This window comes from Tursiops truncatus, chromosome 4, assembly GCF_011762595.2.
Source record: "Tursiops truncatus isolate mTurTru1 chromosome 4, mTurTru1.mat.Y, whole genome shotgun sequence".
In the NCBI taxonomy this organism is placed as follows: domain Eukaryota; kingdom Metazoa; phylum Chordata; class Mammalia; order Artiodactyla; family Delphinidae; genus Tursiops; species Tursiops truncatus.
In genome coordinates this window covers 96,028,891-96,045,683 of record NC_047037.1, presented here as the reverse complement: position 1 = coordinate 96,045,683, position 16,793 = coordinate 96,028,891, and the positions used below count along the sequence as shown (strand labels likewise).

The 16,793-nt window shown below is 36.6% G+C and overlaps 1 protein-coding gene across 8 annotated transcripts in view; it reads left to right on the top strand.

The window, feature by feature from the left end:
* Positions 1-16,793, top strand: part of TFG (trafficking from ER to golgi regulator) — a 43,384-nt gene that overhangs the window by 25,553 nt on the left and 1,038 nt on the right. For 2 of the 8 annotated variants that reach the window (XM_019922851.3, XM_019922850.3), the window contains exons 5-7: positions 3,084-3,251; positions 7,648-7,776; positions 13,405-13,500. In XM_019922851.3, the coding sequence (XP_019778410.1) occupies positions 3,084-3,251; positions 7,648-7,776; positions 13,405-13,500 (393 nt within the window). Of the gene's footprint in view, positions 1-3,083; positions 3,252-7,647; positions 7,789-13,404; positions 13,501-16,793 lie in introns of all 8 variants that reach the window. The other 6 variants (XM_019922849.3, XM_019922848.3, XM_073804332.1 and 3 more) reach the window with 4 other exon arrangements.

Sequence of the window (16,793 nt, the reverse complement as noted above, 5' to 3'; positions counted from 1 at the left end):
GTAAAAAATGCCATTGGTAATTTGATAGAGATTGTATTGAATCTGTAGATTGCTTTGGGTAGTAGAGTCATTTTCACAGTATTTATTCTTCCAATCCAGGAACATGGTGTACCTCTCCATATGTTTGTGTCACCCTTGATTTCTTTCATCTGTGTCTTATAATTTTCTGAGGACAGGTCTTTTACCTCCTTAGGTAGGTTTATTCCTAGGTATTTTATTCTTTTTGTTGCAGTGGTGAATGGGATTGTTTCCTTAATTTCTCTTTCTGATCTTTTGGTGTTAGTGTACAGGAATGCAAGAGATTTTTGTGCATTAATTTTGTTTTTTTTTTTTGCGGTATGCGGGCCTTTCACTGTTGTGGCCTCTCCCGTTGCAGAGCAGAGGCTCCGGATGTGCAGGCTCAGCGGCCATGGCTCATGGGCCTAGCCGCTCCGCGGCATGTAGGATCTTCCCGGACCAGGGCATGAACCCGTGTCCCCTGCATCGGCATGTGGACTCTAAAACACTGTGCCACCAGGGAAGCCCTGTGCATTAATTTTGTATCCTGCAACTTTACCAAATTCATTGATTAGCTCTAGTAGTTTTCTGGTAGCATCTTTAGGATTATTTGTGTATAGTATCATGTCATCTGCAAACAGTGACAGTTTTATTTCTTCTTTTGCAATTTGTATTTCTTCTCTGATTGCTGTGGCTAGCAGTTACAAAACTATGTTGAATAATAGTGACGAGAGTGGACATCCTTGTCTTGTTCCTGATCTTAGAGGAAATGCTTTCAGTTTTCCACCATTGAGAATGATGTTGGCTGTGGGTTTGTCATATATGGCCATTATTACGTTGAGATAGGTTCCCTCGATGCCCACTTTCTGGAGAGTTTTTATCATAATTCAACACCCAACACCAAGGAAGCCCTATGCTTTATTTTTATAGATGGTTGTAACTTTTTTTTTCTCTCCTGTACTTAGATTGCTTACCTATTTTATGAAATTTCCTAAGCTTGTAAGCTCTTAGAACATATTCTGATTTTATAATCTCAAGAAAAAAAAACAAGCATAAAATAGGCCAAAAAGCTACATCAGAAACTGAAAGTCTGGTTCACCAAACAGAACTACCACTCAGGGGCTTCCCTGGTGGCACAGTGGTTGAGAGTCCGCCTGCCGATGCAGGGGACACGGGTTTGTGCCCCAGTCCGGGAAGATCCCACCTGCCGCGGAGCGGCTGGGCCCGTGAGCCATGGCCGCTGAGCCTGCGCATCCGGAGCCTGTGCTCCGCAGCGGGAGAGGCCACAACAGTGAGAGGCCCGCGTACCACAAAAACAAAAAACAAAAAACAAAACTACAATTCAGCTGTCAGTGCTCTTTAAAATGCTGTGCCTTGGGCTTCCCTGGTGGCGCAGTGGTTGAGAGTCCACCTGCTGATGCAGGGGACATGGGTTCGTGCCCCGGTCTGGGAAGATCCCACATGCCGCGGAGCGGCTGGGCCCGTGAGCCATGGCCGCTGAGCCTGCGTGTCCGGAGCCTGTGCTCTGCAATGGGAGAGGCCACAACAGTGAGAGGCCCGTGTACCGCAAAAAAAAAATATAGCTACCTATGTTTTTCAGCACTCTACCTCTGTAATGGACTCCTTGGACACTTGCTTGGACATTTGCTTTCCTCTATGAGGCAGATGATGTGTAGGCCACCTTAAATACTGGATTGACCTGTAGCAGTAGCTCTGCAGTAGCTACTGGAGGAAGTAGTGAGCTAGTGGACATACATTGTGTTCCCTGGTGAATTTAGTTTGCCCCAAGTGGAAGTATGCATAGGTAGTGGAAGGTGGCACTGTGAGGGGAAATAATCATAAGATTGGTGTGATGTGCTCTTGGGATGTGGCCTTGGAATTAGAGGAGGGAAATTGGTGAGGAAGATGGATGACTGGCAGACTTATTTTAAAGCAGTAGTTATAGAAGCTTTCTTACAGAAATTTAGGAAATATTAATGTAACTAAAGGAATGATAGGAATAAATGAGAGCTGTAAGCCCATGTGTGCTTATATTCCACTTAGTCCGTACATTTTTTCACAAGATAAATTTGGTCTTGATCACAGAGATGATTTAATAACTGATGTTCATTTACTTGGTTGGTAACAGAAAGGAATTGATAATTGTCTGTTATTTGAGTAAGTGGTTAGCAGTATTCTTTTCGTTAACTTGTTCGTTTTGTTTTTATTTGTTGGCCTTAAGTTTCTATTTATAAAATGTAGGTTATTCTTGAACCCCTTTTCTTTCACAAGGTAGTGTAAATGCCTGTTTAGTACCGTAGTATCCTTAGAAGAAAAGCATGGTTTAAAATTTTTCCTGCTCATAATGTTTAAAATTCTATTTTTCAAAATATTTTATTATGGAAAAATTGAAACATATACAAACAGAGGCATAATACTATAATGAATTTCATGAACCCACACAGCTTCAACAATTTTCAATTCATAGTATCATGCCATCTATACTTGCACACATTTCTACCCCCCCATGTTATTTTGAGCAAATCTCAGACACATATCGTTTTATCTGTAATAAGTAATAAGTATTTTAAAGGAAGACATAGTAAATTAAAAGTATGCATTGGCTTGAGGTTTCCATGTACTTTAATAATGAACCAGAAGACAAGTAAAAATAAAACATAGAAGTTGATATCATAACTTTAGTTAAGCTTTTTTATCCTTTTAGAAGATAAAGCATTAGTGCACAGTATGAGTCTGATATTAGGATATAGGTCATAGGTCTTCAAAAAGAAGGATAAAAATGTTTCTGTCTGTAAAGGTGCTTGTATTTTTTTTCTCATCTGATAATTCTTAGGGAAGGACATACATAATAGCTTTCTCAAGAAATTTTATCTATTTTGCATCTCTTTTTGACCTTTTTTCCTGATTTTACAAACAAAAATATAAACAAGTACAAAGAAGAAGGTAAAATTATCTATAATCCTATTTTCAGAGATACCCTCAACATTCCAGAGTATATGCACATATATATTTTGCTGTCATATATTTTATAGGCCTTATTGAGTATAGATAAAATAGAAACAAGTTTTTGCTTATTTCTTTTATAGATACTGTGGATAGTAGGGAAGAAAAGCCTGCTGCTTCTGATTCTTCTGGGAAACAGTCTACTCAGGTTATGGCAGCAAGTATGTCAGCTTTTGATCCTTTAAAAAACCAAGATGAAATCAATAAAAATGTCATGTCAGCATTTGGCTTAACAGATGATCAGGTTTCAGGTAAGTTAGTGCCTTCCTCCCATCCTTTATTCCCCCTCTCCTTCCTCCCCTTTCCTTCTTTCCTTCTTTAATGGAAGATAACTTGGATATGGTGAAGTGCTCAGATCTTAAGAGTTCAGTTCAATAAATGTTTATACCCTATATATATATATATATATACACACACACACACACACACATATACCTTATGTACATACCCTATGTAAAATACCAACAAGATCAAGATGTAGATGATTTCCAGCACCCTGGAAAGCTTTCTCATGGCCTCTCCCAGGCAATAGAACTGTCCTCTTTAAAGAATAACCAGAATAACCTCTGTTGGTTCAGGTAAATTTTATCAGAAGTAGAATTCAGAGGGTTTATTTTTTAAAAAATCTGAATCATTTATAATCTTATTTCAGATGTGTTGCTGGATTTAAATTATATTTGATATTCTTTCTTTTGATCTTAAGGCAATTTAAATGAAGATTTCTGGTTTAATTTAGTGTAGAAACTGCTTTTATTTGAATGTTTTTAACCTTAAAACAGCATCTATACTGTGCTTTCTTTTTATATTTTGGGCATCATTTCTTCAACATTTTTTCTGCTTTCTCTCTTTTGGGATTCCAATTATATGTACACTGGAGAGCTTGATTGTCCCATGGCTCTCTGAGGTTCATTTTTCTTCACTCTTTTTTCTCTCTGTTCTTCAGATTGGATGATTCCTGTTGATCACTCTTCACGTTCACTGATTTTTTTCTACCATTTCCAATCTGTTGTTAAACCTTTCTAGTGAATTTTACCTCTCAGTTACTGTGCTTTCAGCTCTAGAATTTCCGTTTGGTTCTTTTTATAGTGTTAGTTTTTTCTGTTAAGATGCCTTACCTTTTCATTCATTAAGATTGTATTTCCCTTTAATTCATTGAAGGTATTTTTATTTAATTCTTTAAAATTACTTATAAAGCTGCTTTGAAATGTTCGCTACATCCAGCATCTGGGCCTGTTTGGAGTCAGTTTCTTCTGCTCTTTCCCTCAGGGGAAACTGAGTATGGGTCACGTATTCCTGTTTCTTTGCACATCTGACAGTTTTTGATTGAAAACTGGACATTGTGGTTAATATGTTCTAATAACTTGGTATTCTTCAGTCTAATGCTCTCCCAGCTGAGCTATTTCAGCAAAGACTTGGAATTCTTTTAGGTTCTTGTGAGGATTTTTTGTTACTGCTGCTCTAGTATTTACTCAAATTACTCCTTCTTCCTCCTGGGATTATAGCAGCTGACCGCTCTGCTAAGTCCTTTCAGCTCTAGGTGTGCTGCTTTTTCTTCTGTGCCCTTTTGGTGTCACCCTCTCCCCTCCTACCCCCATGGTCAGCTGGGGGTTTGGGACTGAGCTTATACTCGTATTTTAGGTTTCATTCCTTCAGTGACTCTCTTAACTCAAGGGCTTTTCCCCTCAAGTTTCTGGCTGCTTGACCAACCATGAAGTTAACACCGGTTTTCTGTGGTTCGAGCTGCAGAGGTTGGGGTTTGCAATTCTCACCTGTTGTAATTCCAGGGGGGTAAACTCTTGGTGTCTGCTGACATTTGGCTGACCTCTAGTCATTTCAAATAGTTGTTTTCTTCTATTTTGTCCACGTTTTTAAGTTATTTGTGGGAGGTTTTACCTGATCAGTTTACTTTGCCATTATCAGTAACTGGAAAGATAGAAAAAGAAAATTAGTAGAAAAAATCCTTTGAGACTTTTATGGGATTATTTATTAAAGAGAATTGTGTGACATTGTGAAAAAGAGAGGTGAATACTTATACATGATGTATGTTCTTGGTAAAAGAAGACATCACATAAGTGGTCCATCTGAAAAACACATTTTTAGAGCAACTGAAATATGAGTTAATATTACAGCTTCGTAATATTTAAGACTTCAAGATATGCCAGATAGAGGGAGTAAATAGTTATATATGAGGTCAGGCTTAAAATTTTTGATTAGAATATAGTATAGACCAGACTAATATGATTACTGTGATTCATATTATATTTGAAGACCATTTTTCTGGTAGTTTTGTATGTTGAATTGAAGTAGGAAAAACTGTACACATAGAAAATGCCAGGATACTTTGTGAAGTTACTCAGGTTATGATGTGAAAAACTTGGCTACAGTAGTGAATGTGTACATGGAGGGATGAACTATTATGATAGGAAAAGCAACATTAACTAATAGCTTATGTACAAGGAAGAAAAGAGGAGTGGAAGTAATATTTTTTTAGGATAATAACATAGTGTGTTTGTATTATCTGTGTTATCCTTCTTAGAAGGGACGTGTGTATTTATTTGTCTACATGTTGATAAATATCAGTGAAATGGTGGTACGCAGGAGCGACTGTCCATTTTACTCTGGCAGTCATCAGTTTCTCTTGCATTACCAGTACCATTATCCTAGTTTAGGTTCTCATCAATATCTGGACTATCAGCTTCCACCTATGTGCCTCTAATACAGTGCTAAGTTCTGGGATATACCAGTGCAAAGGATAGAGGTTTGGCCCTCAGGGAAATTAGTCTGCTAGTAATAGCAAGTACTTATGTGGAGCTTTCTAAGTGGTATTCACTTTTATAAGCTCTTGCTATATAATCATTTTTTAATTTTCATTTTTAATATATTTTATATTAAATATATTAATATATTTAAATAATGTTTTAATATATTTCTTTTTAAAATATTTTTTGTTGAGGTATAGTTGATGGTACAATATTATATAAAGTTTCAGGTGTACAACATAGTGATTCACAATTTTTAAAGGTTATACTCCATTTATAGTTATAAAATATTGGCTATATTCTCTGTGTTGTATAATATATCCTTGTAGCTTACTTATTTTATATATAGTATTGATAGTTTGTACCTCTTAATCCCCTATACTTCTTGCCCCTCCCCCATAACCTCTTTTATAAGTGTTTGCTATAAGCTCTTATTAACTCACAATCCTTACAGTAACCTTATGAAGTAGGAATTAGTATTTCTTTTGTACAGATGAGGAAACTGAGGCACAGAAAGAGATCAAGTAACATGCCCAGAGTTACACAGCTACTAAGTGGCAGCATTGGGAATTGAACCTAGACAGTCTGGCTCCAAAACTTGTGCTTTTAACCATTCTTCTATATTGCCCAAACAAAAAGAACTTAAAGAAGTCAACATATCTATAATCTACAGTTATCTTCAGAATGTCTTTTTACAGTATGGGAGCTGTAGCAAATTCTCTCCATTTACTTCTTTGTTCATTATTTTAGAAGAATTTTGAGTGGTTCCATGTGTAAGAGAGCTAGGTCTTGTGAGGCAGATGGAAGGAATCAGAAAGGGACCTGGCCCAAAGAGCTCCAAGTCTAAGAGGGAAGATGAGGCCTCTTCAGAAATACAAAGTAGAAGTTGGTAAGGGTCTTAATAAAAGTATACTCCATAGAAGTTCACAAGTGAAGAAAAGTATTTATGGGTGAAGAAGCCTTACTAGAAGTGTGGAGTTATAACTGAGTTTTAAGGAATGTTTATTTAGATATGTGAAAATGTGAAGGGAACAGTGATTAATGAAATGGAGGCAGAGAAAGTATTAGATCTATTGGGGGAATAGGGAATAGGTTAGTTTAACTGAAGGGCATGTGAGAAGAGGAATTGTGAGAGATGTTTGGACCCTTGAATACCAAGCTAGAGGCTTGAACTTGATTTATGGGCAGTGGAGGCCCATTGAAGAATGAAATGAGGGCTTCCCTGGTCAGTGGTTAAGAATTCACCTGCCAATGCAGGGGACATGGGTTCGAGCCCTGGTCTGGGAAGATCCCACATGCCGCGGAGCAACTAAGTCCGCGCACCACCACTACTGAGCCTGCACTCTAGAGCCTGTGAGCCGCAACTACTGAAGCCCACGCACCTAGAGCCCATACTCTGCAACAAGAGAAGCCACCGCAATGAGAAGCCTGTGCACTGCAACGAAAAGTAGCCCCCGCTCGCCGCCACTGGAGAAAGCCGGCACGCAGCAACAAAGACCCGACGCAGCCAAAAATAAATAGATAAATAAATAAATAAATTTATTTTAAAAAAAAGAATGAAATGATACTTTTGGTTGATCTAAAAATAGATTACATAAAGTGGTGGATACTGTTATCGCAGAGGTGAGTTTTGGTTTTTGCAGGGGGAGTTTAGGACTCAGGAATGTAGCACTCCACACTTTACAAGGAAGGATTTCCAGTTGTAGCTTTGGATTCTTGAGAGATTGGAGCAAAGGAAAAAAGTATATACATCAATATATAAGGCTGCATTTGGGTTGTGCTTATTCTATAGTACTTTTATTTTTAGTCTCTTAACCAAACTTATTATTGAGCTTGTTGGGGACAGGTCTTGTATTAGAAACTGAGCTGACTTTTCATGACCACCCAGGGCCACCCAGTGCTCCTGCCGAAGACCGTTCAGGAACTCCCGACAGCATTGCTTCCTCCTCCTCTGCAGCTCACCCACCAGGAGTTCAGCCACAGCAGCCACCATATACAGGAGCTCAGACTCAAGCAGGTCAGAGTGAAGGTAAAATAGAGCTTAGAGCACATGTGCGGAAAGGTACATGTGCAGAAACGTTTATTATGGCATTGTTGGTAACGGTGAAAAGCTTACGTGTGCATTCACGCTATGAACACAGTTGTAAAAATTTTTGATGTACTGACATAGTATACTTTTGGGTTAAAAATACCAAATAGAACAATGTCAGGTATGCTTCTGATTACTGAAGAGGAAAAAAAGCTAAAAATGTTCAAAGCATAATATTTAGGTGCTATTTTATTCCCTTCTCCCTTCCCCTCTTGCAACTGTGTATTATTTTTGTAATTTAAAAAATAGAGGTAAAGCGTAACATTAGTTAAGTAGTTTTTTTGAAAGATAAATAGCCATTTATATTTTTGTGCATTTAGCAATATGTCTTTTGTGGAAAAAGCAATGTATTTTAAATCAAACTTTTCTTCTCTAAATGATGTGTTCTCGGATGAGCAGTTTAATCTCTCTGGGTTTTTATATTCTCCCACTTGTGACTTGTGAAAATTGGACTAAATCAGTGGTTTTAAAAGAGGGTCTTTAGTCCTGAATGAAATAGAACTTAAAAGCTCAGTATTTAAAACAAGTAAGGGGTCACTGCCATTGTTGAAGGGGATTGAGGGGCCGCAAGCTCAGGACAGCAGACACTGAGGTGCCTCATTGAAACCCTTGGAGCGCTGCAGAACGTCGCCTCGGGGTTACTCATCTAGGGTTCCTTCTAGATGTTAAAATGTTATTTCTTTGAATTGCCCATGCTTGTTAGGCCCTTTAAAGCCCTATGTTTTACTTTAAAACAATCACCAGGTGGTGCTCTATTTGCGTAAAGGGGCCAGGTGGTATGACAGGATGTATTTTCAGCACGATAAGCAAGTGACTGAGTTTATTAATCACATTAAAACAAACAAATAAACCCCCCAAAACAGTCTAAAATGAACCGAGCACTTTTGTAATAGATTTCTAATTATTCTGTGGTGGTACTTTTAGGTTTGTCCCATTGGATAAATGATAGTGGTAGAGACTAGCAGGTGGCATTTTGCTAATAAATGAGTGGTTTGGGAAGAATTTCTTACTGCTAAAGCCTCTTCTCAACCAACTTTAGTCATAGTCTTTCCTTTGTACCAAGATGCAACTGCCAGAACTGGAATAAGCTAGAATTGAGGCAGATGTGTCTGAAACAGGGAGGAAGAAGCAGAGTTTGGATATGATGGGAGTTTAATGGCTATATCAGATGAACTAACATCTGTTTTGAAAAAAAAAAAAATCCCATTTTAAGCCGTGTATACTGTTGTAGGATGACAGTTGGAAGGGTAATTGTACCAAATAATGTTTGCTGTTCACTTATAAAGGAATGGGATTTAAGGTTCTGCTAACAATATCTCAACTTATTCTATCAGGGGTTTGTTTTAATGGAAAATTTATTTTCAAATAGGTAAAACTTTAGTAATATAAAAGGATATACAGTGGAAATTAGAAAATGCTGTTTCCCACTTCTGACCCCCAGCAACCAAGTTCCCTTTTCTAGAGGCATCAGGTTGACACCATTTGGTGTGAATTGAATTTCTTTAGGATGGCATTAATTGTATTCCTTCCTAAAGCCGTTACTTTTTAGTGTACATTAAAACATTGTAATGTACATTGTAATGAGAAATTTGTACAGTTATTAATGTGACATCAGTCAATAGATTAGCATTGTGGAGGTGAATCTCTAGATCAGTGTTGTCCAAAAGAAATGCCATGGAAGCTACATGTAATCTAAAATTTTCTGTTAGCCACATTAAAAAAGTTTTTTAATGGTAAAATTAATTTCCATTATACATTTTATTTAATCCAGTATATCCAGTGTATCAACATGTAATCATTATTAAAAAGTTATTAATGTTCTACATTCTGGTTTTCATACTGTATATTGGAAATCTGGGGTGTGACATCAATTTGAAACACTTCAAAACACGTACAGCATGTCACAGTTAAGACTGGCCACATTTCAGGTGTTTATTAGTGGTCATATGTGGCTAGTGCCTATTGGATAGCACAGCTCTATATTAATGTATCAGTCATTTACAGATTCACAAGATGAATTACAGGCTACTTTAATGAATGCTTTTTGACGTATGATATATAATGAGTCCCTGGCATCACCAGTTAGTTAGATCAACTGCTGGTTATAATTTCAGCAGAATAATCAACATAAAAATCTACTACTAATAATTAATAATAGCAATTTCTTAGAATAGAATATGAAATAATAATCTAAAATAAAGTAAATAATTCTGAGTTATTATTTAAATTCCATAAAAGGGACCTTGGATTTGTAAATTTTTTTCCCAAGGATTTTAGTCTTAATATGTTGTTCAGTTAAAAGGATCAACAAAATATTAAGCTTCATGAAAAGAAACAGAATGGACAGTATTATCCTTTTTCGCCTAAGGCAGGTGCCTCTGTTACTGGAAAGCTATGTGCACTAGAGTAGTTGCCAAAAACATAATAAAAAAGTGGCAAGGATACAGAAAAGAGCACTAAAAGTCATCAAAGGCTAGGAAGTATTGCTGTTTGACAAGCTAAAAAGGTGACAAGGATATAATTGAAATCTGTAAATCATATGCCAATAAAATGGATAAGCTGAGTAGTCTTTTAAAGTAGCATTCTTTTTTCATCTATCTTGCCTCTTCCACTCCCCTCTTTTCACTCAGTTATTTTAGTATGCATGTCTAAATGATACTCTTTTCTTTTTAATGTAATCACCATATCATTATTATACATAACAATATTGTGATTCTTTTTTAAACTTTATTGAATATGGTTGATTTACAATGTGTTAATTTCTGCTGTACAGCACAGTGACTTAGTTATATGTATATATATTCTTCTTTCATATTCTTTTCCATGTGGTTTAAGTGATTCTTAATGTCAACACATTATATTTGAATTTCTGTAGTTGTCTCATAGTTACTTTATAACAGTTGGGGGGCTTGTTCAAATTAGGAGTCTTACAACAAGGTTCACATTTTCCATTTGATTGTGTGTCTAAAGTCTTTTTTTTTTTTTAATAGCTGTCAACCCTACATGTTTCTAAAGTCAAAACTATGTATGTTAATTAACTATTGCTATGTTAACAATTTACGCCAAAACATAGATGCTTAAAACAACAAACAGTTATTATCTCACAGTTTCAGAATCAGGGATCTGGGAGACGCTTAGCTTGGTTGTTTTGGCTCAGGGTCTCTCATGAGCTTACAGTCTTCTGAAGCTTAACCTGCACTGAAGGATTCACTTCGAAGATGACTCCCTCACATGGTTGTTGGCAGGAGGCTTCATTTACTCACCACATGGATCTCATAGGCTGCTTGGGTGACCTCATGACGGGCAGCTTCCACCAGAGTGAATGATCAAGACAGTAATAGGAGATGGCTGTCTTTCACGACGTATCCTCAGAAATGTCACTGTCATTTCTGCAATATTCTAATGATATAGAGGTCAGCCCTATTCAGTGTGAGGGGACTACACAAGAGAGTGAATACTCATGTGTTTATTGCTTGGTCTTTGCTAATTTTTGTATTGTGGAGTTAATCTTTCTAATTTCTAAAAATATAAAGGATACCAACCCCTTATCATATGCTATACATGTGCAGGAGTCATTGAGGGTCATCATAGAGGCTGGCTACCAATCTGTGTCACAAAGTTTAGTCCTAGAGGCCTCACCATTACTCTTTGCTTCATCCTATTCTCTTTCTCCCTAGGTAATATGTTTTATTGCTTTTACTTTTTTCTACCATTGATTCTTTCTGAAAATATAATACACAAAACGTAGCTTATATATTTTTTTCCCTCAGATCATAGCTTACTCTAAACTCTGTTGGCACCTTGCTTTTTCGCTTAATATATCCTGTAGCTCTCTCCTTCTTCAAGTATGTCAAGTTGTTCTTCATTGTTTACAACTGAACACAGACTTCTTAATTTTCAGAATACTGTGACAGAAAGTGAGAGTCCTGTTTTGGACTTGAATGAAGTGTATTTAAAATAAGTAAAAGAAATACTTTGTAGAGATAGTATTTAATCACAGGGTCGGCATTTTCACAATGAGTTCGAAGCAGATTAAGAAAAAAATAGAGCGTGCACTTGCTTTAAGAATTGTTGTACCCTGTCATTTTTTTATTGAGGAAAATGATTAGGCTTTTTTGAGTGGGAGATCCTTAGGCTCACTGGCAGCAGTCTACTACATGGAGCTTTAATCTCAGACTTTTCGATGATACTAAGTTAATGTTTATATTAAACAAGGTAACATGTACAAAACTCCTTTTAAGCTAACGCTCTAGAGTTATGCCTGGGTTCTGGTGATGGTTCTTACTAGCTGCGATGTATTGACCCCAGGTAAGTTGCTTAATCTTTCTGTACTGAAAAAAGGATTGCTAATGAGGTTGATTTTTTTTTCCCCCTATGTATTCATTGTGTGTTCTTTGCTCATTTTTGTATTGTAGAGTTAATCCTTCTGATTTCTAGGAATTAGAACCCACTGTCAAATGCTATGCATATTCCTCCCCTTTGATTATATTTCTGTACCAGATTCTGGCCACTTCCGTTCTAAAATTTAGTTATGAAATGCAATCTAGGATTAAGGCAGTATCTTCTAAAAGGTGGTTAACTTCTGTACTACCTTTTGTGCTATCGATAAATCTTGAGCCATTAAGAAAGCATTTAAGAAACTTTTTGTCCATTTTTGGTTGTATTTGGGAAGAGGGTTAATAGCTTAAAAATAGTTAAGCAAATTTTATTTATATCATAAAAAGCATACCACTGCTTGCTAGGAAATAATCTGGCTATCAGTAAGGTCATAGCTCATTTAGTGCTGCAGTATGTGGAGCTGGGCACCCAGTCCAGTAGCGTGGGTTCTATCCTGGGATCGTAGCCTGTGAGCACTAGCTGCCTCCTGCATCTCAGTTTGAATGGCACTAGATAATGCATTGACTTTTTTTTAGTCATTGTCTTTTTCCGCCAAAAGTATGCTATTTACCTGTTGTCTTTTGATTAACAGCAGGTAGTTTGAATATTTTTTAAAGACTCAGCAACATAAAGTTGTTTAAAGATTTAAATACTAGCTAGATTTTTTAAAAATTTAAATTCTAGCTAGATATTACAGTGCAAGTTTTATTGCTCTCTAGGCATTAGATCTAGCTAAATCCACCATTAGAACAACTGTAAAGTAATAGAGATGATAAGGACATGAACCAGTAAATTCTTACGTGTTTGGAAATCACAGGAGCTATTAATGGTATTTGCCCCTTTCCTCAAATTTTTATTTATTGATTTTTACTGAACATTAGTAGTACATATCTGTTGACAGTTGGGTTTGAAAACATTAGTTTTTCTGGAATTTCTGAAGTAACCACTCATGTTATTTGCTGCCGATTAGAGTTCTCTGCAGTTATTCCACAGCAGAGTGGCCACACTTGTTAAATTGTTCATTCTTCTCTTCATAGACAGAGGGGAACAAACACATTCTTGTGTCTTGGTTCTCAGTGTGTTTATGTGTGTGAATGGGGAGAGAATTAAATGTGCTTTGAAAGCGTTTCTCTTCTGCTGCGTTAAACCTGCCTCTTTGCCTTGTCTTGTCTCTTTTAGGTCAGATGTACCAGCAGTACCCGCAGCAGGCTGGCTATGGCACTCAGCCCCAGGTGCCCCCCCAGCCGACGCAGCAGTACGGTATTCAGTATGCAGGTGAGCGGGTGTCCAGAGGGAGCTGTCTCTGTACTCAAGAAACTTTAATTCTTTCCCCCTAATTCCTTGATTTGTTATAGTAGGTATTAAGTATTTACTTGGGGGGGGGGGAATAACACTTGTTTTATTTATTTTTAAATATTTTGCATAAAAATTTTTACTGTAAATCACCATTTCAGTTTTCCAGTGGGCAGGTAAAACTTAAAATCATAGTAGATGATTCAGTAGTAACCTGTAGTATAAAAGAGTTTTTAATACAAAGTTACCTCCTACTGATGTGATGACTTACCTGCTGGGTGATGTAGAGCTACAAAAATGCAACATTTTTTCCTCCATTATATGTAACACATTATCCCAGTGTACTCTTAGTACCTGTAAAAGCATTAACAGTTCCCTCATGGAACTTTCCATGGAACATGGAAAGAGGTGGTCTTATTAAATAAGAACCAAATTAAGCTACATAGGTTTTTAAATCTCCCAAAAGTATGTAGGAATACCAAAAACAGGCCATAAAAGTAGAATTGTGTAAAACGTAATTCAGGCAACTAAGAACATAAAAATCTCTCCGTGTAGCTTTGAATACTGTGGTTATAATTCAGGTAATTTTTACATTTGTTATATCTGAGAATTTTGTGTTCAGCTCTTGTTTTACAGTCAAAGATTTAAGTATCAAAATTTCAACTGTAATTTTAGAAAAGTAGTAAGATTAACTCCACAAAAATGAGCAAAGAACATGCAATAAACATGGGGGAAAACAGTCAACCTCATTAGCAATCCCTTGTGTACACATTATCTCATTTAATATAAACATTAACTTAGGTATCATCGAAAAGTCTGAGATTAAAGCTCCATATAGTAGACTGCTGCCAGTGAGCCTAAGGATCTCCCACTCAAAAAAGCCTAATCATTTTCCTCAGTAAAAATGACAGGGTACAACTATTCTTAAAGCAAGTGTGTGCTCTTTTTTTTCCCTTAAATGTGCTTGGAACTTACGGTGAAAACACCACCCCTGCAGTTATAAGGTTCAGAAACCATGTGGCCCCCAAAGCCTAGAATAGTTACTGTCTGGTCCTTTACAGAAAAACGTTTGCTGGCCCCCTGAATTAGACCATAAAATTCTACCATTGGAGTCTGACATATTTTAACACAAAGAACAATTTTTATTTGGATTGGATTTGCTGTGGAGTGATTTAACCTGTAACTGCTAGTTTTTAATTATATAAAATAGGTGGAATGAATTTGAACTTGGACTATAATATTGGGGGAAGGTTATTTTTAGGATGCAGTCCTTTAAAGAAAATCTGTGTTACAAATTATATAATTTGTAGAAATAATAGATATTAAGAGTGAGAAAGACCTAGTTATCTAATCCAGGGGATTTCAGTCTTCACCATACTTCAGAATCACCTGGAGAGGTGTTTTTTGAAAGTTACAGGTGCCTGGGCTCTACTCCCAGCTATCTTGTTTTATTTGGTCGAGCATGGGACTCAGGCTTTTTTATTTTAAATGCTTTGCACGTCATTCTAAAGTGCAACCAGGGTTGGGGACCACTGATCTTGTCCCACCCACTCATTTTATAAATGAGACAACTAGGGTTCAGAGAGTTGTGATTCATCAAAGGACATGCAGCCATTTAGTGGGAGAACCAGACCAGAACCCAGTATCCTTGACTTTGTAGTTAATGACTTCTCTATATCATTCTACATTCTCCAACCATGACCAGGGGTTGGCAGACTTTTCTGCCATAAAAAGCTAGATAGTAAATATTTTAGGCTTTGTGGACCATATGACTCCTTGTTCTTTAAAATTCATTTATTCAGAGAACCACAGAATTTCCATTTCTTGCCATTTCTGGCAATTTGCACCAAAGTTACTCATTTATTTTGTTTTTCAAGGGAGGGGGGATTGGTGGTGGGAGGAGGAGAGTATATACATATAGAGGTATTGCTATATTATGGTCAAAGACTAGTAGGTTGCTAATGAAACAGCATCTTAGGCCCTTAGGGGTTATTCCCTCTCTTGAAAAATAGATATGGTTGTCCCCAGATGCTGTTAAAAAGCCAGTTTAGATTTCACCTGCCAGGATGAGAAGACAGCTTTTTTTTTTTGCTCATAATCTTAAGTTGAATAGATATTTTCAGTATAAAAGCTGAGTCCTTCTGTTTCTCCAAAAACATACAGTAAAAAAATTTTATGTAGAGGATAGGAGAAATTGTATGACATCAATGAATTGACTTTAGTTCAGTATTTAGATACTGCCATGAGTAAAATGCATTAGATATTTGATTTACTTATTAAAAATTAAGCTTGCTCTTAATGATTTTAGTCAGGGTCTTCACTGAGTAAAGTTTAGTTCTTTTCAAATTATTATCTCTGTATTTCTGATCCTGCTAGTCCTATTAACTTGAATTTGGGAGATATGGAAATAGTCAAGTAAATACTCTGCTTGGAGACTAAGTGGTGGTGGTAACATTGGACCATCTTTGACACTCTGACACTTTGGCAGTTTCCCTCTGTGACCTTTTCCAGTTTTATTCATGGACTGTGTCAGAAAGGTTTCTTTCATGAGTAAATTTTGAACCCAGGTTCAAGGTGAGTTCAGAATATACTCAAATTCATTCAATCCTTTTTATTTTCTTAAATGCAGGGTTGTACATATTTTAATAATTTTCTTATGTATCTGGTATTTAATGCTGACAGGATTCCAGTCAATGGAGAGGTTTCATTGCAAGTAGCTGCAGGTGTGTTTCATGGTAGAGATAAAAGTTTTTAGTGAAGCAGACCTTTTATTTTAAAAGACTTTACATCCTAGTAACTAATGAATATAGATGTTGATTTTTGTGGGGCAATATGATATGCTTTCTGTGTGTTACATTGTTACTGCTAAGCCAGAATTTTGAATTGTGAAGGCAAAAACCTTTACATCAGATACCAAATCTAAAAGAAAGATTTTAAGGATTGTGAAAATTGGCACTTAATGTTTATTCTTAAATGGCTTAGTTTTTATAGAGTGAATAAACCTTAAAGCATCTCATTAGCACAATAAGATGTATTTGTAGCACCATTGTTTCATTTAAAAATATTCATTCTCTACAAATAAAATGTGTTTTTATTTGGTACTGTTACTAAACAGGCCCCTCAGAACCAGGTTAATGACTAGCTTTTGCATTAATTCCTGCATTTATCATTTGAACATCTACTCTATACTGGGAGTTATGCTAGAACAGGAATTTGCTCTCAGGGATTATGCAGTGTAGGAGGAGTTGAAGTAGAAGAAGTATATATAGTGGTTT